Here is a 24257-nt window from a genome sequence, read left to right as displayed (position 1 = left end):
TTTTTTTTAGGTCATTTTCTTCTACTTCATCTATATTTGGTTGTTCAAATCTTGCTGCTGTAGGTTCTCTAGATTTTACTGGTGTCATGTTGCTCTCTGTGGTGTTGCATGTGTTCTTACCTTGTCTACTCATCTTTTCCTCTGATTGGTGTGGTTGGTGCTGTCTGTGACTCTGGTGATTAGTCTTCTAGGTGCCAGTGGATACAAGGCTCAGATGGTTGTTCCTCATGGTATAGTCAGTGCCACAGTTCTACTTACCCCATTGGTCACTCTGTGTTCCTGGGGGTCGCTCAGTGCTCCAGGGGTTTGCTCCACTCCTGTGGAGTTTGCTGCCTCAGGCTTGCTCTGATCTAGGTTGCCAGTTCAGACCTGTTTCTGTAAATGTCCCTGGTCTGGACCTGCTCCTTTGGAGGCCCCTGGCTTGGGATTGGTCCTGCAAAGGTCTCTGACTCTGATTTTCTCCCTTGGAGGTCCCAGACTTGGGTGTGTTCTGACCCACAGAGGACCTGGCTCAGGCCTACACCCTCAGAGGTCTCTGATTCATGCCTCGACCTGCAGAGGTTTCTGGTTCCTGGCTACTCCATCAGAGGTCCCAGACTCATGCCCAGACCTGCAGGGGTCCTGGCTCAGGTCTACTCTTTTGAAGGTCCCAGATTCATGCCTGGACCTGCAGGGGTCTCTGGTTCTGGCCCACTCGCACAGCAGTTGCTCCCCTATACCTGCTTTTATTGAGCTCACTGTTTCAGGTTAAGTGCTCTTAACCACTGAGCCATCTCTCCAGCCCACTGAGTACTGGGATTAAAGATGTGCAGAACCATGTCTGGCAAGATATATTCACTTTTATTTTATGTGTATGAGTATTTTGCCTGTATGTATGTAAGTGCACTGTGTATGTATCTGGAAACTGCAGAGGCTGAAAGAGAGTATTGGACCCCTTGAACTGAAGCTATGGATGGTTCTAAACCAGCATCTGGGTGCTGGAAACTGAACCTAGGCCCTCTGCAAGTGTGCCAAGGACACTAGCTGGTGGGCCAGCTCTCCAATCCCTATGCTATTATTCTGAATTGTGTCTATGTATGTGTGTTTATACACAGAGTGAAGATGCCTTCAGTGAGCAGAAGAGAGAATCAGATCACCTGGAGCTGGAGTTACTATGAGTTGCCCTGCTGGGATCCAAACTTAGTTCTCTGCAAGTGCGGTATGTGTTGTTGCCCTGAGCCATCTCTCCAGCCCAGGAAAGCAATGCTTTACTGTAACGTTTTAGAAAGCAGTCTTCAAGCTCCACATAATCCACACACAGACACAGACACAGACACACAGACACACACACAGACACACAGACACACACACATACACACATATACACACAGACACACACACATACACACATACACACACAGACACAGACACACACACACACAGACACACACATACACACATACAGACACAGATGCGCACAGAGACACAGACCATACACAGACACAGACAGACACACACACAGACACAGACAGATGTGCACAGAGACACAGAACATACACAGAATACACAGACACAAACAGACACACACATACATAGACACAAACAGAAAGACACACACAAATACACATTAATTAATTAATTAATTTAAAAAAACAGGATTTTTTTAAAAGCCACTTAAATATTCTTCATGCACAGATGGACAAGTAAATTACTCCTTAATTGGAGCAGCACACAACTGATAAGGATGAACAGACATGGTACATATGTGTCAACAGGGAATCATGCCCCAAACAGTGAAAGAGGCAGCAAGCTACTGGAGGATATGGACAAGGGTATTATAGCTGCCTGATTATAAAATGTGAGACAAGGCTGCATGTCACTGTGGCTACACAAAAATACACAAAAGAGTAAACCCTGGATGGAAAAGAGGCCACTGTAGATCAGTAAGAGAAAAGGTCGGAGACAAACATGGAGTTGGCAAAGGAATCGACTCTTCCTAAAATGGTGGCTCTCAGCCTTCCTAACGCTGTGGTCCTTCAGTACAGCTCCTCATGTCGGAGTGACCCCCATCTTGTGATATTTCTGTTGCTCACTTCATAACTGTAATTTTGCCACTGTTAGGAATCATCATGTAAACATCCATTTTCTGATGGGCTCAGATGACTCTTGTGAAAGGGTCACTCAGTCCCTGCAGGTGCCGCAGCCCACAGGCAGAGAACTGCTGCTCTGTCATGTGTGGGAGGAAAATAAAACACAACCCCCAGTCAGTGTGCCAGGGAAAAGACAGTCAGCTAGAGCGGCAAGTCGCAATGGGGAAGGAGGCCTGGATCTTCCTGAGTCTGGGCCCAGGAAGGCTGGAGAAAGCTAATAGATGGTCTCTTTCACAGAACACCCTCCATGAACAGTATAAACTGCATCTCTAGCACTAATCAATACTCCAAGGCAGACGTTTCTCTTTATAGACAATCCAGGGTTCAAAGAGATGTCACAAGGTCCTGCCATGGGCCAATTCCCAGCTTGTGGCCTCTAATGTCCAGTTCAGCTCACTGCCTTGTGCTCAGAAGTCAATCAAGAACCCAGTTCCTATCCAAAACAAGAGCTGAATCAGCTACACTCCCCAGCGGGAGAAGCCAGTGCTCATGGGGAAGCCAGGGCCCCTCCCCTTGTCCCATGATGTTTATCTTTCAAGGGAGAAGGCTGTTGGGGACACATGGTGTCTCAGGTGAATACAGGAAGAGAAGCCCAGGGCCAGCCAGGGGACGGACAGCCAAGTCAAGGTGCAACTACCCTGTCAACTCTGAGAGTGGGCTGTCCTTCTGTCCATACCCTGCTCCGTGTCACTCTTCTCCTGACCCCTTTGTAGTTAGAACCAGATCTAGCTACAACTAGGACACTAAGTCCTCAGGCCTCAGGAATGCCTCTATGACCTGTCTACTCTCTGAGACCATGGTCCACAGGGTCTGTGAAATGCCGTCAGCCTGATGTGTATGTCGGTGACCCTTGTTCATGGCGCAATGCTGGGTGGGGCCACTGACGTGGACTGATAGATACCAGAGATGTCCTCAGCATAGTGAGTACACACCGTGTCGATGCGCCAAACAAGATAAATGGTATTTACTTGCTCAGCCTGTGTTTAGAGAGGACCCCTCTCACCATCAGAGACCCACGGCTACTGGAAATAAATGCTGAGATGGTGATGGTGGAGATCAGGGCAGGGGGAAGAAAAAGGTGAACCTGAGGCCAGAGAGGATAACAAAACAGCAGAGGCTCATGAGCTGGTAAAAACAACAAAACAAAGCCAAACCCACAGTCACGGAGGCAGTAAGAGGCCAAAGGTACAGGAGCTGGCCGTCACACTGGCTCCAGGTTTCCCCTGGGAAGGGGTTCAGCCACGTACGTAATTATCATCAGAAGGGAGTCATGCCAGATTCAAGGGACAGGGTTTCACCAAACAGTGTAAAAAAAAAAAAAAAAACAGCTCAGAGGGTGTTTATTTGTTAATATGTAGTAGCCCTGTTGACCTGGAACTCGCTCTGTAGATCAGGATGGCTTCAAATTCACAGAGCTCCTAGTGCTGTGAATACAGTCATGTGCCACCACTACGCATGTGCGGCACATTGTTATTTATTTTTAAGACAAGTTTTGACAATGTTGTCAAGTTGGACACCAATGCTTGGGCTCAAGGGACCCTCCCACCTAAGCCTCTGGAAGAACTGAGATTAGGAGCACTACCCCTCATCTTCCATTGGCCTCTGTACAGAGTGTCTTCAGACTCATAGAGCTGGGGGTGTAGCTCATTTGGTAGAGTGTTTGTTCAGCAGACAAGAAGCCCTGGGTTCACTACAAAGCATCACCATAAAAGGCCACTGGCTGGGGGCATAGAGCTTGTGTTCAGGATATTCAAGCTTGTGGTCAAGCATTTTCCTCTTACTGCATTGTTTCCAAGTTTTAGAATTATAGATAGGACTAGAGAGAGAACAACTGTAACAGGAGATTCAGCACCCTCTTCTGGCTACTTGGGATACCTGCACTCATGTAGTATATATACATACACACAGAGGCACACACATACATATAAATAAAAAATTTAAAAACAATAAAATATGCTGTAAATAAGACTTCAGTGAACATTCTATGATGAGACACATGTATGTCATGATTCTCTCCCAGACTGAAAGTGTAGCTGGAAGAATGTGGACAAGGTCATTCCTGCCCATGGACCCTTTGCCCCAGCACTGCAGCCCTCCCTGGTGTCTGGCACCAATGGCTTCCATGCTAGTGGAGGGACACACAGCAAAGCCTTTGGCAATCTGTCCAGGTCACTTATGTAGACAGCTGCACAGAAATGGCTAACAGAGTATATGTACCTGCTTTTACTTGGGGCTGAACCTCTCCTAAAAACAGAGAAGAGATCATTTTACAGAAAATATTTATAGACTCAAAAGGACAGGAAGAGGGAAGAATAAAGCACAACAACTTTGGGGAGGGGTAATTATGAAGAAAGTGCACTAGTTAGGGTGAATTTAGCGGGCCTGAAAGTGCTGGTCCTAAGCTGGCAGTAGGGAAAGGTGAGCTCCAGTTTGTTCACCACGTTGGTAAACAAAGGGCTAAGGAATTCCAGCAGAATGCCTGCTGGGTGATGCTGCACCTGCGTATGGATTAGGAAAGCTTCGCCCTTCTCAAACACTCTGGGTCATCAGCCACACGTGTCGTAATAAATAATGAGCATGTAGAGCCACGAGCAGTACACGGTTGCAATTCCAAACCTTGGACAGTGGAAATAGGGGTTCAGGAGTCCAAGGCCATCCTCAGCTACATAGCAAGTTCAAGGCTATCCTCAGCTACATAGCAGTTCAAGGCCATCCTCAGCTACATAGCAAGTTCAAGGCCAGCCTGACACACAGAGACAAGCCATGTCTCAGAAAATAAACAACAAACAAACAAAAAACGCAGACACAAACAGACTAAATGAATAATGTGATTTTTCATACACACAGAGAGAGAGGGATGGAGGGAAGGAGAGACAGAGAGAGAGAGAGAGAGAGAGAGAGAGAGAGAGAGAGCAACTGAGGAGAACAGAGCCCAAGATCCTTCATCCAGAAACAATTGTGAAGTGCAGACCCCATCCAGCTTGATATTCTCTGTAAATGTTGGGGGTTCCACGAAAGAGTCTCTGCGTAGAGACTGTGCAGAGGTACAAATACAGAAGCTATTTCCCTGTGGGCCCCAGGAAGGAAAGTCTGAAATGCAGCATCTGGACAGAGAAAACAGCTTCATTTTGATTTTTGATTAGGCTGGGCTGACTAGCCAGCGAACCCCGGGGATCTACTACCTCTGTCTCTCCAGTGCTGGAATTATACATGTCATGTGTACCACTAGGCCTTTCTCTCTCTCTCTCTCTCTCTCTCTCTCTCTCTCTCTCTCTCTCTCTTCTCTCCTCGCTCTCATCTCCGACCTCATCTCTCTCATCTCTCCTCTCTCCTCTCCTCCTCTCTCATCTCTCTCCTCTCGTCGCATCTCTCTCTTCTTCTTTGGTTTTTTTAATTGGCGTGGTTCGGAGATCAAACCAGGTGCTCCAGGTTTGGCCTGGCAAAGCCACTTCACCAGCGCGCTCTTCAGCCTCGTCTCGCCATTTCTGTGGACCTGTCAGGAGGCTGCAAACAAGAGCAATCACCTTTTAAAGGCTGGACTGAGGCTGGGGGCATTGCGGTGTGGGTCACCTTCCCAAGGCAGGGTCCACATACGTGGCTAGCAGCATCACTGCTAGCTGTTGGGGCAAGTGTTTCCATCTATCCCTACAGGGAACTACTCCCTATGACTGCTGGAGTGCTCCTCAGACACGGTGACTCACCTTCCTAGAGCAGTGGTAGGTCCCAGGAGAACTACAACCAGGGAGCCACAATGCCCTCTCCACCCTACTTTGGGAACATACGTTCTGTCCTCCACGACAGCTCCTTGATCACACAGGTCAGCCTGTTGCAGTAGGAGAGAGACCACATGAGGTGTGAATACCAGCACCAAGGATTGCAGGGACCACCCGTGGCTGGAGAAGATGAAGTGACATAATCCCCTTGAGAAACATTGGGTGTTATTTTGATGTGATGAACGTGTGTGACCATAAGGCTTAGCAATAAAAGGATTTGCTAATCGTCAGTTACTACTTGAACAAATGTTTATTGAGCACCTTCTAGTGGGGACCTGCAGTTATGATCAGGGACACCGGGTGGTGTCCACCATCCTACATTGTATTTGGCTCTAGGTTCCCGTCTTTAATCCCCAAAGCACTAACCCATATCTTAGATTCTCCTCCTTCCTGTGTCCTGGAAATTCTGGGGTCTCTAATATTCCCCTGTGTCATCAGCTGCTTGTCCCCCATGGCAGGACAACCAGGACCCCACTCTCTTCGTTCCCACACACAGACATCCCCGGTGGACCTCAGACTTGTTTCTCTCTTTGCAGAGCAGCCTTGAACTTTTCCCCTGGGGACAGTGGGTGTCCCATGCCGACAACAGATGGACAGGACATCCCAGACAGGAGCTGATTTTGACCCTGCCAGGACAATCTCTCAAAGGCAGCAAGATCAGTGAGGGTGCAGGAGGGCATCTGATCAGGGCCACTGGGGACACCAGAGACTCCAACGGTAGTGCCCCCTTTGTTCTTCTCAGAGGCCTGCTGACCTTTGAACTCGGGAGTGGTGGGGGGTGGGTGACAAGCAACTTGGGCTGGTGAAGCACTCAGAGAACTACCAGTGCCTACTGTCCAGCTTCAGTAGGTCGGGGACAGGAAGATCCTTGGGGCTTACTCGCTTTCAGTGCAGCCAAGAAAAATGGAAACCCGGGTTCAGGGAGTGACCCTCCCTCAACAGAAGTGGTGAGTGACAAAGGGGACAGCAAGGCCATCTTCTGGCCTTTAGGCACATGCACAGGTGTGTGCAACTGCACACGGTATGCACGCATGCACGGGGGGGGGGTGAGAGAGAGAGAGAGAGAGAGAGAGAGATCTTTTTAAAAAGTTAAGCATAGAATCGCCATGTGATCCCCCTGGACACACAGTCAAAAGCACAAGGAGCAGGGACTGGAATGGAAGCAGGTACCCCTGAACCCCTGAGTTCATCCCTGTGTTCACAATGGCTTAGTTCAGGAATGAGTTTTCTGTTTGGAGTGTGCTGTCACAATTCTTTCCCTGGGGAAAACACAAACATCTGCGCCTCTGCCTAAGGTCCAAGGACAAACCAAGGTATGATTCCAAAGTTCACTGTGGAACTGGTACATTTCCTGGGTTTTCTTACACAGCGATGGAGAGGTTCCTGGCAAGATCACATGACATAAAACACCCAGCAGGGATAGTGACTTCCCCACGGCTGTGTAGACAGAACCTCCTATGCTTATCTTTCCCTGTCTATACCCTCCAGCCCCTCTCCGAAGACCAGGTGCGATTAGGGCCGAGTTGCACGTGACTGGTTGGGAGGGGTGACGGGATACTCAGGTCAGGTTTCCTTGACCCTCCTTGGCCTCTTCCTTCTGTGAGGCAAAGTAAGTAGTCAACAAGACCAGCTGTGCTCATCTTTTGCCAGGAGGCCCTGCCAAACTCCTGAAGATGGTGGGAGTTTGGCTCAGAAGATAGTTGTGTACCATAGGGCGACTTGAAGACTCGTGGGAAAAGATGCTGGTGATTGCACAGCACTGGGAATCTAGCAAGGTCTCTGAATAGCACTGCTTAAAATGGTTGAAACGGTAGATGTCACATTAAATATTTCCCCCAAATAAAAAGTAGTATAAGGCCAGGCTTGCCTTTAATCTCAGCACTCGGGAGGCAGAGGCAGAGGCAGATAGATCTCTGTGAGTTTGAGGCCAGTCTGGTCTAGATAGTGAGTTCCACAACAGCCAAGGCTACGTAGAGAGACCCTGTCTCCAAAAAAAAAAAAAAAAAAAAAAAAAAAGCAGTACAAAATTTCTTTTTTAGATTCCACAGCTTGGGCTGGAGCAACGGCTCAATGGTTGCCAGCAGTTGTTGTTTTGCTAAGGACCTAGACGTGGTTCCAGCACCCACATGGTACCGCACAACTGTCTGTCACTCCAGTTCCAGGGTATCCGATGCCCTCTTCTAACCTCTGTGGGTACCAAGCATGCACTGCACATGGTTCATACACATAGATGCAAACAAAACACTCATGCACAGAAAATAAAAACAAATATTTTTTAAAAATCCAATGTTCTAGAAATTTATAAAATAAAAATGGAAACTCCTTCCTCCTCAGGAGTCCTTGGACTGGCTCCTTTGGCTTCTGAACTCCTTACTCCTATGGAAGCCTGATTCTGGGCTTGGAACATGATGAGGCAGAATCCAGCCTGCCCTTGTGCGGGAGCATCCATGTTCATTTGTGAGGGTTTTGCCATCACATCTGGGTAGCTAACAGAAAAGTTTGCCAAGTTGGTTATCCCAGGTTCAAATTCCAATTCCACCCTTTGTGGAACTAACTGCCTTTGCCTCTTCTCTTCATCACTGACGTCACAGTCTAAGGATTACACAACCCATTTAGTATAGATAATTGTCTTTCAAAAACACCTCACATTAGTCAGCAATGAGAATTATCTCCGTCACCCCAAGAACGTGCCACAACCCTTGCTACTGGACATTTCTCATTGGCCATCATGGAAGGGTAGTTAGCCTTCTCTTTCAATCTGTTTTCCCTCCTTCAACCCCCTCCCTCCATACTTTCCAAAGGCCTGGTCAGAGAACTCACTCATGGAACAGTTGTTTCAAATCTCCTTCCTGCCATTTTTCAGGGCCTCCTGTTCAGCACCCAGCATGCTCTCTGACTGATGGATACCAAGGTCCCAAAAGCCTCTTCACAGCCTTGGACTGACACATACAAACACACACTGTGTTCATCAGCTTTCGGTTGCCTGTACAAACACCCCAAAGAAATCAACCTAACAAGAAAAAAAATGTTTATTTTGGTTAAGGGTCTCAGAGGTGCCAAGGCCAGTTAGCCTGCTACTTTTGGACCTGTGGCAAGGCATGACATCATAGCAAGAGCGTATCCAAAGGAAGATGCTTACCGTGTATTGGCAGGAAAGCAAAGAAGGAGAGCAAAAGGGACCGGCTACCTCTGTCGCTTTCAAGAACTGTGGTTCCTCCAGCGACTCACCCACTACGTCCCATCCTAAAGATTCTACCCTCTCCCCCAGGAGTGCCATGGGCTAATGGTCAGATCTTACCAGAGGGTCATCTGAGGAACACCTCAAATCCAAAGTGTAACAATAGAGTTGTGTAATTGTCAACCTATTTTTAACTTAAAATCTTTGGGATATATATTCATAAATAAAAACTTAATTTGAGTATGGTGATGTATTCTTATAATCCCAGCATTTAGGGCTGATACAAAAGGGTCAGGAATTCAAGGCTAACCTGGACTACATAATCTAGACCATTACACTATTTCAAAATGTAATAACAGGGCTGGGAATGTGGCTCAGTCGATGAGAGTGATTGCCTAGCATACACAAGGCTGAGTTCAGTGTCCAGCACTGGATAAACAAGGCACGGCAGCTCGAATCCGTAATCCCGAACACAAAAGGTACGGGCAGGCAGATCAGACACACACAGCGCCTGCGAAGTTAATAAATGAAGTACAGAGTTCCCCAGACCCATAGCAGGACATTTCCCCCCCCCACCTTGAACTCAGGACCTCATTGAAAACTTAAGAGCAGATGTCAGCGCACCTGAGCAGGGCAAATGGGACTGATCGCCCAAGCCAAGAGGTCATTCTCCATTTGTCCTGTATCTTGCTTGCTAGAAATGACCTAGGCCTAACTGGGCCAGAGGAGGCTAGGCCAAGGCACTAGCGTAGAACGAAGAGGATGGCTCTTTCCTCGAGGAACCATCAGTCTACTGAGGACCGGGTCCAGCAGACGGGTCAGTATGACTGGTGCAGGCAGGAAAGAGGCTGTGGTTTACAAAGGCCAAGGCACATGAGACTCCCCCCCAAAAAACACTGGGCAGGTGTGTGGGGTAAAGCCATGGACCTTGTGCTGAAGACTTGAGCCAAAATTGAATTGATTAAACTAGTTCGTTGTTTTTGGGGTTTTGTTTCTTTAATTTATCCAAAGCTTGGAAAAAAGACAACAGGAAAAGTAGGAGACAAACATGACCACTGTCACCATAAACCAGACCCCTGGAGAGAGTTATACTGCTCCTTCCCCTCCCTCCCTCCCCTCCTTCCCTCCTCCCTCCCTCCTTCCTTCCTTTCCCTCACTCCTTCTGTCCATACAGAGTTTCACTGTGAAGCCCAGCATGGCCTCAAACTCATAATCCCCCTGCCTCAGCCTCCTAATAGTAGGATTACAGGCCTGCTCCTGGGCTGTAAGAGGCAGCTGTTCTTGGCATCTATAATAGAAGTCGCAGGTGCGCTCCCTCAAAACTCACCAGAGGGTTGAGGAGTTGGCTCAGCCAGTAAAGGTGCTTACTGTCGGGTCTGATCACCAAGCCCAGGTCCCGCCTGGTGAACACCTGAAAGTTGTCCTCATACCTCTACATACCATGCCAGGAGTGCACACACACGTACCCATATGCCTACACTCGCATGTGTATGTGTCCACACGCACACAGAAGATAAATAAATAATAAATGTATAAATAAGAGGATTAAAATTGAAACTCACCGAAGAGCCTGGGGCAGAGGTGCACACTGCAATTCTAGCTTTTGGCTGAAGGAGCCAGGGGGAGCAGAAATGCAAGGTCATCTGACTACACATCAGATTTGAGATCAGCTAGGGATACATGAGACCCCATTTTAAAAAAAAAGAAAAGAAAAAGAAACAAAAGCTTCCTCAAAGGGGACTTCCCCAGCCAAAGCAGGACCATTCAGAAGTCAGGCAGCTGTTGTGAATGCTCTAACTAAATACCACAGATAAGAAGGCTCAGAAGAGCACAAATCTCACGATAATAATGCTCATATAAGCCCAGTTTTCATTTTCTTTCCTTAAACCCACACGTTTATCTCCCACAGCCCTAGAGACTGGGTCCTCCAAGTACAGGCTCCAGCAATCAGGTACCTGGTGAGGACCACCTCCTGGTCCATAGATGGTGCTGTCTAGCTCTGTTTGACCTTTGAAGTGAAGACAGCTCTCCACAGGTCCCTTTCAGAAGTAAAAATCCCAATCCTGTTTGTTGTTGTTATTGTTGTTTTTCTTTATTGGTTTTTTCGAGACATAACCATGTCTTTGTGTGGCCCCGGCTGTCCTAGAACTCACTCTGGCCTCAAAACCACAGAGATTCACCTGCCCAGCTCTCTTATTTTTTTCTAAATTAAAACATATTACATTTTGTTGCAAATTTCTAAAAACCAGGGGTAAGGAATCTATTAATCTACTCTAACTCCCCAAAATTCTAGCTACATTCTTTCAAGCTATTATATTTCCTCTAATAACTGAGGTTTCTCAAGCATATGGGAATAACAGACTCGTTATAGTTTCTTTGGGTCAAATCAAAGCGTAAAGGTATAGAGAAGCCATTCATATATATCCACACCACACACCAGTGACAAGTTTGGGAGATACTCACAGCACATGTGCAAGCCCACGCGTTTGCACACACACACACACACGCACACGCACGCACACACACACACAACTAAATGTAGTTTTTAGTAAAAGAAGAGACTATAAGATTAGGCCTAAATAGCCCCTTGACAATGACTGTTTTCTATTTGAGCGTTCTCATAAGGACCCAGCCCTTGATAAAAACTGTAGGTCTAGGGGGCTGGAGAGATGGCTCAGCGGCTAAGAGCATTGGCTGTTCTTCCAAAGGTCCTGAGTTCAATTCCCAGCAACCACATGGTGACTCACAACCAACTGTAATGAGGTCTGGTGCCCTCTTCTGGCCTTCAGACATACACACAGACAAAATATTGTATACATAATAAAAATAAATTTAAAAAATTTTAAAAAACAAAACGGTAGGTTTATTGAAGCCACATGCTTCCTGCATCTCTTGACGTCCCTTTTTAAAAAAATATTTATTTATTTATTATGTATACAATATTCTGTCTACGTAGATGCCTACAGGCCAGAAGAGGGTACCAGACCTCATTACAGATGGTTGTGATTTTGACGTCCTTTAAGACAGCAATATTTGCCCAAATTTGCCTGCGTGTATCTTTGCACTGACAGAGATAGCCTGGCCCTTTCCCCCACTGAGGAAGCCACAGTCTCCCAAGATCTGTTTGCTCTTGTCCTGGGTCTGCCCACCCCCACTGGCAAGGGGAGGGAAACTTGGTACTAGGTTGATTGCACAAGTCCTTGATTGTCGTTTCTTGCTGTCAGCCAGCTGAATCTTTGTGGGTGTTTTCTTCATAGGACACAGGGGTCACAGTGAATTTAAAACATTTGTGATGGTTTCATGGTAATGGGCAGAAAACTCAAAAGCTAACTCCGAATATAACCTTTTAATCCTGGAGAGACCCAGCCCCAAACTGAATGATAGGCAAAATAGACCAACCTAATATCGTCATTGTCTTTTTGTTTAATTGTTTTTGTTTGAGACAGGTCTCACAGTGTAGCCCTGGCTGACCTGGAATTCGCTATGTAAACCAGGCTGGCCCGGAACACACAGAGATCCACCTACTTCTGTCTTCTGGGTGCTGAATTAAAAGCGTGAGTCCAAAATCATTATATTGATGGTTGAAACATATTCATTTCAGGAAGGTCTAGACAAGTGGGTCGTTGGGGATCACTGTCCAGCCTTCCTGCCCTAATTGGTGAGCTCCAGGCTAATGAGAAACCCTATCTCAAAGGAAGCAAACGATGCTCTTGAGAATGACAGCAGAGGTTATCCCTTGACCTTTACACATTCCCACACACCCAAACACACACGCGCGCACACACACACACTGTGAGTTCATTTCAACACATGAGTTTGAGGGGACAGGAACATCCAGAATATTAAGGCATCTAAAAGCAAGCTGTGACCAGGAAGCGTGTGCCAGGTCAGGGACCTAAGAGACTGAAGACCAGGAGTGACAACCTGGCTTGGGAGAAAGCAAGCCAGTGTATCTCATTCAGGGAAACCAGGACGATAGTAGGACCCTGGGAGTGGGTGTTGCAGTCCTGGAACCAGCAGGGAAAATACTCAGGGGTCCCACTCAAGATTTGTAGTATGAACAAGGGTCTGGGAGACTCAGGGGCTTTGAGAGGCAGAACTCATCTAGAAGACCTACAGGGGAGAGCAAAAGTTTCCAAACCAGCCCAGCAAACCAATTTAGCCTTTATTCTGGTTCCGTTCAGTGCCTTGCAGCTCTGAGAAAGCCTCTCATAGCCGGTCAGCAAGCCTCCTGGAGCCAGTTCTCTTAGCAAAATGTGCTCACCTGTGTCGTCCCCACTAGTGGTCATGGGTGAAAGCAGCTGTGACAGTTTGACCTGAGCTTCCTGTTAGAAGGGCCGGGGAGATTTGAAGGTTTGGTGGCCTGGACCTGGAGGCTAGGGAGCTGAGCAGAAGAGGACATTTCTGGGGTGTCCTCTACACTATAGCAGCACAGCACACACTGCTCATTGAGTGTTTACACTGCACTTGAGGTAGGAGTAAGTGCCTGGCTCCGTGTACCGTCAGACTTTCTGAACAACTCTGGCCCAAGCCTCCTCATTTTTCCTTTAAAAAAAATTATTCCCTGCCCCCAAATCACTCAGCAGGCACCTGGGAAGCCAGGATTCAAACCCAGGCCTGAACTTATGACACATTGACGAAGCCTTGGGAGCAGAGGAGGAAGCCAGGGCAGCTGGGGCTACCCTCAGCATGTTTCAGTCCATTCCAGAACATTGCAGGGTGACTTCCTCATTCTGAGGAGAAGGGGTGTGATTTAAAGACCTGAGTCAGGGGCAACGGCCAGTTTGTGACATACTTTGGGAAGAAGCCCTGGACTGACTCTACTCTGAGACTCCCTCCTTGGGTCTCCAAGGGCAGAGAGGAATTATTCATTTCAGAGACTGCAGCTGCCCGTGGCTGGTTGTGCCCAAGAAACTGGTCGGGTCCATCTCTTAGGCCAGCAGCCACAAGCATTGTGACAGACAGGCCATCCATCATCAAGAGGCTGCTGAGCAGAGCGTGTCAGGACTGTTCCACCCAGACTCCTTCACATCCTGTGGTTTCTGTCACACCGCTCTGCAGTCAACAGGTTTAGCCAACAGGTGGAGAAATTTACACTTTGCGTGGGATAGAGGAAGATGGTTTACTTTTACATAAATAAGTCCAAGGACACAAGCCCTGCAAGAAGGCACTTGCTGTGTGGCGAACTGTCTTGCTGCCCTCCTGGGGCCCCTGTCAACATGAAACCCGGTCTCCAGGCACACAATGCCACCAAAGCTGTTTTGGCTTTTCTGTTTTGTGCTTGGAAGTTTGATTAGAACCTCCAGGGCCTTTGTTAACTGCCTGGTGGCTAAAAGACTGTATATGGGGTGTGTGCTTTGTTTCCTGATAGATTGACATCTTTTTTACCTTCTTCTCTCAGTTCTCTCTGTCGCACCAACCCCTGAGCCTCAGATAGGCTCCCCACAGTGCCACCCTGTCCCTGCCGGATGCTGCTCAGCTTGGGCCAGCATTGTTCTCGTCCCCACCTCAGGTCAGCCCCCAAGGAATCACATGGCAACCAACGGGGGCTAATTTCTCAGTTGCTTTATTGAGTAGTTAGATGAGACATCACCTCCTGCAGGACAAGTGTCCTCGAGCAGGTACAAGGCATGCTTAGGGGCAGACTGGCAGACAGGGGGTGGAGCAGGGCAGGTGTCTGCTGCTGGGATGGGTCGCGGGCACCAGGGACAGGTCAGCTCTCCACGGGGCTGGGGTTGGGGTTGGCCTCCTGGACCTGCTCGGGGACAGGGAGGGCCAGGGGCTGGTCTGGGCTCTCCTTTTTCTCCAGGCTGCCCATAAAGAAGCTGACCTTTTCCCTCAGGTTCTTCTCCAGGAAGCTCAAGTGGCTTTGCACGTCCCCCGAATTGGAGCCCAGCTGCTGCCTGAACTGCTCCATCTGCTGCACCAGGGCCTTGTTGAACATCTCCCCCAGGGGCTCCACGGTGCGCCGGAACTCCTCCACCTGCTGGTCCAGCTGGCTGTTCAGGTCTTCCAGAGACTTCTGCAGTCCCTCGGTGTTGCCCTTCAGCTTGCTGTGCACGTCTTCCACTAGCGGGGCCAGTTTCTTCTGTAGCTGGTCAATGTTGGTGGAGACCTTGCTCTGAAGCTCCTCTGCGTTCTTCTTCATCTGGAAGGCCAGGCCTTCGAGCTGGTGGTTGAGCTTCTCCTGCACACCCTCGGCGAGGGGGGCCAGGCTGCTGCGCAGCTCCTGCAGGTTCTGGTCTATTGTAGCCTTCAGCTCGCTGGCCCGGGGGGTTAGGCGCCCCTTGAGCTCTTCCACGTTCTGGTTAAACTTTTCCTTGAACTCGTTGGCGAAGGGCGTCATTGAGGCCTGCAGGCTGTCCACATTTTCCTGCAGCGTGGTCCGCATGCGCTGCATGTAGGGGGTCAGCTGGCGCTTCAGCTCCTGTGCCTGGGTGTTGACCTGGGTTTTCAGCCCCTCGGCATAGGGACCCAGGTGCTCCTGCAACTTCTGCACATTTTCCCCGAATGTCTGGCTCACAGTGTTGGCATGGGGCATCATGCGGGCACGTAGGTCCTCTAGTTCCTTTCGAATCTCTTCCTTTACCTTCTCTGTATCCTTGGCCAGGCGCTCACCGAGTTCCACGGCAAAGGGCACCAGCTTCTTCTGCAGGTCATCTGCATATGTATTCACGTTCCCAAGTTTGTCCTGGAAGAGGGTGCTTCAGGGAAAGGTGGAGAGAAGACCCATTACACTTGGCTGTAGAGACTCTGCTTTAAGCACCTGCCTAGGTCAGGTGTGTGTCCATGGGAACCGAGACCTCCATCTTGTCCCTGTGGCCCTCCCTGGGTTATGTCATGCTTTCAGGAAATCTACTAGGATTAGTGTTCCTTTGAATTTTTATCTGCAAGACTTCTGCTTGGCTTCGGCATCCTTATCTACCCATCATGTGACTCCTTTCCTTGTGATTAAAGAACAGAACAGGACTGGACTTTAACTGCCACCCCCTACCTCCCAGGCAAGGGTCACATTGTGCAACTGTGCATCTTCCATTGGCACAAGGTCTGATGTCCTTGCACGTGATCAGAGCATCCCCAGACACCCCAACTTCCCTTCCCCTGACTGCACAGGCACCCATGTTTCTAGAATCCCACCTCACGGGACAAGTCTTCTTTCTCCTTCTACCACGAGCTTGTAATGAGATTTGGCTATTTACCAAACTTAGCACACTTAGGAAGATACTATAGGGATGGATCCCTGGGTCCAACTTCCCTGTTTACAGGGAGAGTCTAGGTCCAGAGAGGCCAGACTCCCCTAGTGAGAAAGGAAGGATCCCAAGTGTTGGCGTCCCACCTCTCGTCAGCTTTGGCCTTCAAGAAAGCCTGGCGTTGCAGACGGACCCCACTTACTTGAGCTGCTGGGTAATGTCTGACTTCTGGAGTTTTTCCACAGCCTCCTTGGCATTGTTGCTTAGCTGAGTGAAGTAGTCCCACACCACAGTGGCCACCTGATCCTCACTGACCTCAGCCCGGGTGCCTGGTCAGAGAGCAGCCACAAGTCACGAACAGTGTACATCCCTCTCCTGGACCCTTGCCTCAGCTCTGAGCTGGATGATGCTGGAGTTGGGCTAGGCCAACCCATTTCTCCATCTCTGGGTTAACCCGGAGAGCCCCGGTGCCAACAAGGGCCTGTTCTGTAGGAGCAGCTGGGCAAACCCAAGGCCGCCCTCAGTCCTCCTCTAGTTCTAGAGCTGCCTTTCCACGCCGCCTCTCGTATGCAGCAGCGGCTAGAGAGCTGTGTCCACTTACCGGTGATAGCCACCAGGGCCAGGGTCAGCACCACAGCCTTCAGGAACATCCTGGGCTCCTCGCCGGGCTGCAACAGACTTGGCTACACTGGATGTTTCCAGCAGTGAGAAGAAACAGTTCACCCGTGTCGCTGCGGAACTGACTGCAGGCAAAGCCAGCCACGCATTTAAAGCCCCTCCAGCCCTCTCTCCCCGCCTCCTCCCCAGTGTGTGGCTCCACGTTGGAAGGTGACACACCTTCCCAGGAGGCCTCTTGGACTTTAGTGACCCTAAGAAGACAACGTGGAAGCTGACGGAACACAGGCAGCAGGGGGAAGTGGCCTTGTTGGGTTGGCCCCACCCTGTTCAGGAGTCTGGGAAGGGGACCTGGGAACTTCAGGAGAAACAAGCCTGGGAGACAAGGGGTGTTCCTGAGCAGGACTGAGGCCCCAGAGGCCCCATTGGCAGCTCTGGGTTTGTGCCAGGCTTGGGGACCAAGGTCCAGGTCTCCTCTTTCTGCCCCAGTGAGACAGGCCCTCTCTGACAGCTGTCACAAACAAAAACTCTGTCTCAGAACATCAGCTATGGACAAAACACCAGGCCCACCCAGGGCTGCAGCAGGCAGTGAGCTGTGGCCTAGGTATCTACGACAACCCTTGGTCAGGGAAGGGTCAGAACCCAGGATTGAAGGGGTTAAGCATAAGTGTGCTTTATGTCTCACGACTGTCGAGCTGAATCACCTCAGTCTAGTTATCTGAAGTCCCAAGCCTCAGTTTCCCCTTGGGACAATGTATAACTTGTTATATTAAGTTATACAGTGCTTGTGAAATGCGCGAGGAGCTTAGCACGGGGTAAGCGCTGAGACTAATGACTGGGGTCTTCCGTGGATCAGAGCTGGGAAGGAGGAGAGAACCTGACCCTCTCTAGAGAGTGGCAGAGGGAGAGCCTCCCTTCCCCTCAGAGGGTCACCAAGTAGATCAGAGGCAACACTGAGACAGTGGGGCTGACTAAGGCTCGATTGCTGTCCCACTGTCCCCAACCACACTTAAGAGTCATGCAGAATGGCCACCAACAGAAGGTGACAGACACGGCTGTGGAAAGTGAGTTTTTTGGTCTCCTACTAAGACTCCAAATGTGTCCACACATACAGTTGCAGGGAACATCCAGAGGAAAGGTTCCAGACACGGTGAGTGTGGGGCCTCCGTGGTCCACACTCAGGACTACACGATGACACCTGTCATACTGTCCCATTGACTGCTGTCCACAAGATAGTCGTGAAACAAGAACCATCAGAAGAGACCACAGTTGTGCCAAGTTTGCTTTGCTACATCTCCCACCCATTTTTTTAAACGTGTCCTGATTGACTTGTCCCACGGGACTAGAGACAGCTGCCCGCCCCTGCTGAGTCCCCATTATACTGCAATGTGTCCTCAAGCGGCCAGGAGTGAGCTCCTTCCAAAAGCAGCCATGCTTAGTGAGTTTCTTTTCTTTTTTTTTTTTTTTTTACTTCTATTTGGTGGAGGTGGGTATGCCTGCGTCACAACACATGCGTGGGGGTCAGAGGACAACTTGAGAATGTCATCAGGTTTGATGACTTAACCCACTGAGTCATCTTGTCGCCTCTCGGTGTTTTCTGAGTTCAGGCTCTGGAGTCTGACTGGGTTTACATCTGAATTCTATGCAGCCTGGACCATGTGGCCTTTGACAAGTCTCATGACTCCTCTGAGTCTCAGCGGTGAAAGATTCTGTGAGATAATCCGGCACACAGTAGGTGCTCATTGAATATTAGCCATGTTTTGCCTCTAAAAGGCTTATCTCTCTATACCACTGACTCATGGGTCTCCAGTTTGCTCTGCCGAATCAGGCCTGGTCCAGCCTGTGCTGGGCCCAAAGGTCAGAACGGACGGGGGACAAGTCACATGGGACGCCTCGGCTGCAGCTCCACCTCCTGGACTTGCAGTCTGAGTACCAGGTGCCACCAGCATGGGACAGGTCCAGAGGTAGCTGCCCGTTTGTACCCTCTCTGAGAAGACCTATATTACTTAAGCTTGTTCAAGAATGGCTGCCAGTGATTGATTGACAGATATGCATAGATATCCAAGTTGTCTGTGGACACAGAACTTGTCTCTGAGCTAAGAGACTGGGACAGCATGCATACATGTGCCCAGCACTCATGTATGTACTGGCTCTAGCACAGAGGGTGTACTGCCTCCTGACAAAGCATAAATGAACATATTGACTTCTCCAAGGCGAGAGCATATTCCATATGCATCTGAGAGTAATTTGCATAGGGGGAGGGACAAAGTGAGAACCCCATATCTCAGCTGTTGGTGAACAGACCCACCTTGCAGCCAGCTGCAACAGCCAGGGGACATCGGGCACAGAGGGTCAAGGGGTCTTGGCACTCACATCTCTGACCCTCCATCTGTTTGCCTGTGTTCATCCAGAGCTCATAGCCAGTGAGGCTGACAGCTATCCGTCATCTCTAGCCACCCTTAAATCTGCCCATATAGGGTCAGAGCAGAGTCCTGGGACTCTCATCACCCAGCCTGCTCTTAGCCAGACAGAAGGAGACTGGAGAGGGGGTCTCTGGTGAAGATCCCAGGCTGCACAGAATGGAGATAGCTAGCCAAGCTGAGCTGAGAGCTAGCATTTAACGCTCTTGGTTTTTAGATGTGACCAGTTGCTTTAAACTCCTGCCACCAAGACTTCCCTATTGGTGAGCCAAGACAAACCCTCCACTTGTGTTTGCCAAGACGCTGTATCATAGCGAGAGGAGAGGAAAAGTAAGGTGTGCCCACCCACTGCTGGTTCCTCCCTGGGCCTGGGTCTGTAAGTCAAGTACAGTCCTCTCTGCAGAGGATTCAAGGCCATAAAGCCACCAAGAGGCCTCCTGAGGCCCAAGCTGGATGGCTGAGAAGACACAAATATTCTGGAAGAGGTTCACTCCCAGGCCCCAGGTCCCAGGATGCCCTGCAGGCCATCTGTGTGGGGTCCACCCACCATGCAGCTCAGTATCACATGGCTGGGACTCTTGGCCAGCACCTTTGGGCTTTCTTTGATTAAGGGGGCATGTTCTGTACAGTGAAGCTGGCAGGCTTCCCAGACCTCCCTCCCAGTGGAAAAGGACCCAGTAGGCCTGTCACAGCATTCTCAGGGCCAAGGACCTGGTACCGTACCCCAGGTTGGGATCTGAGTCCCGTTGTGTCCTTTGCCTCGGGGCAAGAGACAAGAAGAGGACCGAGCCGAGCAGCTCCTGCCATCACACACAGTGCCTGATCCTGGCACCTCTCCTCACTTCCCTTCCCTTCCTTCCTGGCTGTCACCAAGGGCTTTTCTTAGAGGAAGCTTAGGTAGAATCGGCTGCTGAGGATCAGCTCAGGTGCTGGGACCGAGCTTTTCCACGGCTGGGTGTTATGCACCGGGTAGGCCTCTGCCTGACTGAGCCTTTGGTTTTTAGCCAGAAAATGGAGTTAGCAATGTCTAAGTCACAGGGTTTGGACAACTTACGTTTTAACAGAAAACAAACTATTTATTTTGTTTTGACATGGGGTCACAGTATGTAGCCCAGTCTGATCCCAACCCAGGATGGCCCTACCTGTTTCCGGAGTGCTGGACTCATAAGCAAATGCTATCCCAGTCTCCCTAGAAACAGTCTTTTGTCAAAAGGATGAGTTTCTGGTAGACTGAGTTTCAAGTGTCAGGCAAAGTGTCAGGGGTAAAGCCAGGCTCCCTTCTCAGGCCCTGCTCTCGTGCAGACAGGACGCTACCTGCTAAAAGTCCCATTTCTGTACCTCTTCCCGTCTCTGGCGCAGCTGTCCCTGCTTAGGAGGTGAGGGGGACATTGCGAGTCAGTCCTTCCCTGAGCCAGCTGTTGTATGTTTCTCTATGCTCTGGGAAATCAGTATTCTGTCCCCATCAGCAGGGTAAATAGAGGCTCGGCGGTGTTACATTTCTGCACACAGACCATGTGAGTCAGTGTCAAAGGCATCAGTTACGTGTTTGTGTCTGCGCAGGTGCATACACACATGTGCCGTGCATGCCTGTGGAAGCCAGCTGTTAGTCTCAGACATTCTTCAAGAGCTGTTCACCTTGCTTCAGAGATGGGGTCCCTCAGTGGTATCAGAAACGGGGTCTCTCAGTGGTATCAGAGACGGGGTCTCTCAGTGGTATCTGGGACTCACTGAAGGGGATAGACTGGTCATCGGCTCCAGGTAGCTGGCTACCTGTCTGCCACCTATCTCCTTGCCCCCAGTGCCAGATTACAAGTAGATGCCACCACACCTATGTTTTACATGGGTATTGGGAATTGAACTAAGGTCTTCGCGCTTGCAAGACGAGTATTTTGCTCAACTGGCCTATTTCCCAAGCCCCAAAGGTATCATTTAAACCTAGAATTTCTTGAGTCCAAGGTCTTCGCATCCAAGCGGCAATGTCCTCCAATGCTACCTGTCTGGGCTGTGGTTCTCAGTACTAGCTCAGGGGACATCTTAGTTTCAAGAAGTCTGAGGTCCCTCCTAAGCAGCACCTCCTTGACCTTCTTTGTGAATAGACTTTCCATACCTTGCTGCTCCGACAGTCAGGGGTTGTGTAGGGGTCAGATATCCTCCAGCCACGAGCCCTGTTCCCATCTCAGGATGCTATCAATGGGTCCAGAGGGCAGGTTGAGGCACATGGCAGAGGGAGGGGCAAAGGCCTTGGGTTTAGCATGATCTTTGCCCTTCTCTCACCAACCCCTGCCCGGGTACAGCAGAGGGGACTTCTGGGAACACAGCGGTGGGGGGAGGCCTTTGGTGGAGGTGAGGGGGGCACGTGTGACCTTCCTCTTGCCACCTCCCACCTGAATCCTGCCACTGCTGATCTGTGGCTGTACCAGACTCCCCATTCCTTTCTACCCTGAGGCCTCCAAGTGGCTTCTGCAGAGGCCTGTCATTGGCTCCAGGCTATTGTCTGGGTTGTGCAGGAGAGACGGTCTGGAAGATCAATGTGAAGGGCTAAAGCCGGTCTGAGGCCTGAGGCTTGTCCTTAAGCCTTTCTCCATCTCACCAGCCTCATGGGGGAAGCTAGTAGCTGAGCCTTTGGCTGTGGAGGTGGAGGTAAATAGCGTGGGCAATCTCAGAGGGATTTCTCAATTCTTCTGGCAGCTGGCTGCATGGCCTCCCTGCCTCAGGCTCTGGTCTGAACTGCTCAGCAGGTGACCTTTGGCCAGCTCACTGGGCCTTCTGTGCCTGCTGTCCCATCCTGGGGCCAATATAAAACAGGTCAGGGCCCTCCTGCTTGCCTGATCAGTTTATCCCTAGAAGAAACTAGCTACTCCAGGTAATGCCCCTGGGGAGGACAGGAAGGGAGGGAGGGACAGAGAGCCAGAGGAAGCCTTTGCCAGCCAGCCAGGTAGCCTATGAAAGGCTTGGGATCCATGAGTAGCCTCCACCCTTGGGTTCCTGGTGGGTGGGGGAGGGCTAGAAGCTGAGGAAGGGGAGGCCACTGGACCAAAAGCCCTGTACTGGGTAGTGGCAGAGCTGACTGGAACTGGGTCATGCTGTCTCTTGCTCAGCATGCCTAGAGCTATTGGAAGCCTTTGACATTCATGCCTACTCCAGACAGAAACATTGAGGTCTAGGGTGAGACAGAAACCTGATGTCACCCAGCACATCAGGGCAGAAAATGGGTAGATGTTCCATTCTGTGGAGGGTTTCTACACCCAACCTTCCACCCAACCCTGGGGCCTGGATCTCCTATAGTTCCCTGTCTGAGAGCAAATATCAGTAGGAGAGGGGCTTGGGATTCACCCCAAGGCCCATGGCAGTCTCCAGGGAACGGCCTCAGTAGGGCGGATCCTCCCACAGTAATCCTCTCACAAGACAATTTCCTGCAGGTGCATAGGTGCCATGCAGCCCCGGGTGCTCCTCATCGTGGCCCTCTTGGCGCTCCTGGCATCTGCTCGTGAGTTTTGGGGGTTGGGGCTGGGGTTTCTATGAGAGCCAGTCTGGGGACCCTGCCCTGATGAGTGGGGGCTGCGTAGGAGCTGTGGGCTGGCACGGCTCAGCTCTGCTCTTTTGCAGGAGCTGAAGAGGTAGAAGGGTCCTTGCTGCTGGGCTCTGTGCAGGGCTACATGGAACAGGCTGCCAAGAAGGTACAGGATGCACTAACCAGTGTGCAGGAGTCTGAGATGGCTGTGCAGGCCAGGTATGCCTACTGGTGCCCTTCTCCTGTTTCCTCCCCTCCTCTCCCTGCCCTTGTCTTGAGACTCCCACACAGAGACCACAGTTTCCCCAGTTTACCCAGGGTCCCCTCTGCTCCTTTGTGGGTCTGTGGCTGAGGTGAGAAACAGAGCAAGCAGCCCTCTTCTGCCTCCTTTACTTCTCCTTGGAGCAGCCTCAGGTGCATAGAGCCCTTACTGCACGTTCCCTTCTCCAAGTATGGGGCTCAAGGCTCACTTGGGGGGCACCTGCTCTAGTTTCAGCCTGTGCTGCAGGGCTCTGCCCCTGGTCCAGTCTGTGTTAGACATCTGCCCACTGTGGGTCTGGTCCTCACCCCTGCCCGCCAGCCCAGGGCTTTGACTGACAGTTGATATTGACCTATGCAGCAGAAGATGTTGACAAATGTTCTTTGTCCCCAGAACGGGCTGTGGGGAGGGTATGATTTCCCCAGCTTTGCAGAGGAGAAAATTGACTCTGAGAAGTTAGGTGATCTGGCTAGATCACACAGCTCATGGGTCCTCCAGTAATTTTTCAAATGAGAGGCTGCCCCACTCTGCCCCACACGTGCAGAGCCAGCAATGGGACACCTTCAGGACACTATTTGCACTGACCACAAAGACAGGCTGACCTTAAGCATCACCCTACCCGCAGGCCTGAAAGGGGTTTGATTAGGGTGGGTTGGGGCAGCCACGAAGGTCTGGTCCAACCAGGGTAAATGTAGAACCTTACCTTAGGCTGTCCCTCCACCACCTTTGCCTCTCTTCTGCCCTGGGAGTTAGCTGCAGGCATTTCCGGGGTGGTGCTTGGTGAGGTGGTGCTGATGGCTTGGAGAGCCAATAGGGCTCTGTGGTTCTGGCTGCCTGCAGGGGACCCTTCACATGGACCTTGATGGATGCCTCTTATTGCTTTAATCCCCAGGGGCTGGATGGACGGTGGCCTCAGCTCCCTGAAAGATTACTGGATCACCTTTACTGACAAGTTCTCCGGCCTCTGGGATTCTACCCTCAAGGCCCAACCAATCCCAGTTGCTGAGCCTTGAGACTTCTATATTCCAAATGTACCTGTATGTCCATCCTGTTTGCCTCTGGGCAGGCTGAGTGTCCCCCAGAGGTTGCTTGGAAGGAAAAGTATTCTCGTGTTTTCACCCCTCCCCAGACCTCACCTAAACAGACTGCTCCTAATAAAGCTGGATGAGAAGCTGCCATGCA

The 24257-nt window shown here is 50.3% G+C and overlaps 2 protein-coding genes and 1 long non-coding RNA gene across 5 annotated transcripts; 2 read left to right on the top strand and 1 right to left on the bottom strand.

Moving 5' to 3' along the window:
• The first annotated feature begins 6629 nt into the window (after positions 1-6629).
• Positions 6630-9320, top strand: LOC119808821. Its single transcript, XR_005284564.1, has 2 exons — positions 6630-6849; positions 8766-9320. It is a non-coding gene; the product is annotated as an uncharacterized LOC119808821 (long non-coding RNA).
• A 5310-nt stretch (positions 9321-14630) lies between these two features.
• Apoa4 (apolipoprotein A4) lies at positions 14631-23887 on the bottom strand. The gene is made up of 4 exons (XM_038321276.1): positions 23779-23887; positions 16872-17013; positions 16473-16599; positions 14631-15784 (listed from the first exon to the last, which is right to left on the bottom strand). Exons 2-4 carry the CDS (start codon positions 16918-16920, stop codon positions 14794-14796), a joined length of 1167 nt encoding a protein of 388 aa, XP_038177204.1. The 5' UTR covers positions 16921-17013; positions 23779-23887; the 3' UTR covers positions 14631-14793.
• Apoc3 (apolipoprotein C3) lies at positions 22076-24257 on the top strand. 3 transcript variants are annotated; one of them, XM_038321278.1, is made up of 4 exons: positions 22076-22168; positions 22725-22792; positions 22912-23035; positions 23968-24257. In XM_038321278.1, the coding sequence occupies exons 2-4, from the start codon at positions 22738-22740 to the stop codon at positions 24086-24088; spliced, it is 300 nt and encodes a 99-aa protein (XP_038177206.1). In that variant the 5' UTR covers positions 22076-22168; positions 22725-22737; the 3' UTR covers positions 24089-24257. The 3 variants fall into 3 exon arrangements, with proteins under 3 accessions (XP_038177206.1, XP_038177209.1, XP_038177208.1); XM_038321281.1 differs by having other exon boundaries at positions 22130-22168; positions 22711-22792; XM_038321280.1 differs by lacking the exon at positions 22076-22168 and adding an exon at positions 22169-22240.

This window comes from Arvicola amphibius, chromosome 3 (assembly GCF_903992535.2).
Source record: "Arvicola amphibius chromosome 3, mArvAmp1.2, whole genome shotgun sequence".
Taxonomy (NCBI): domain Eukaryota; kingdom Metazoa; phylum Chordata; class Mammalia; order Rodentia; family Cricetidae; genus Arvicola; species Arvicola amphibius.
The sequence above is the reverse complement of the archived record's forward strand: the minus strand, read 5'-3'. Positions and strand labels throughout refer to the sequence as shown.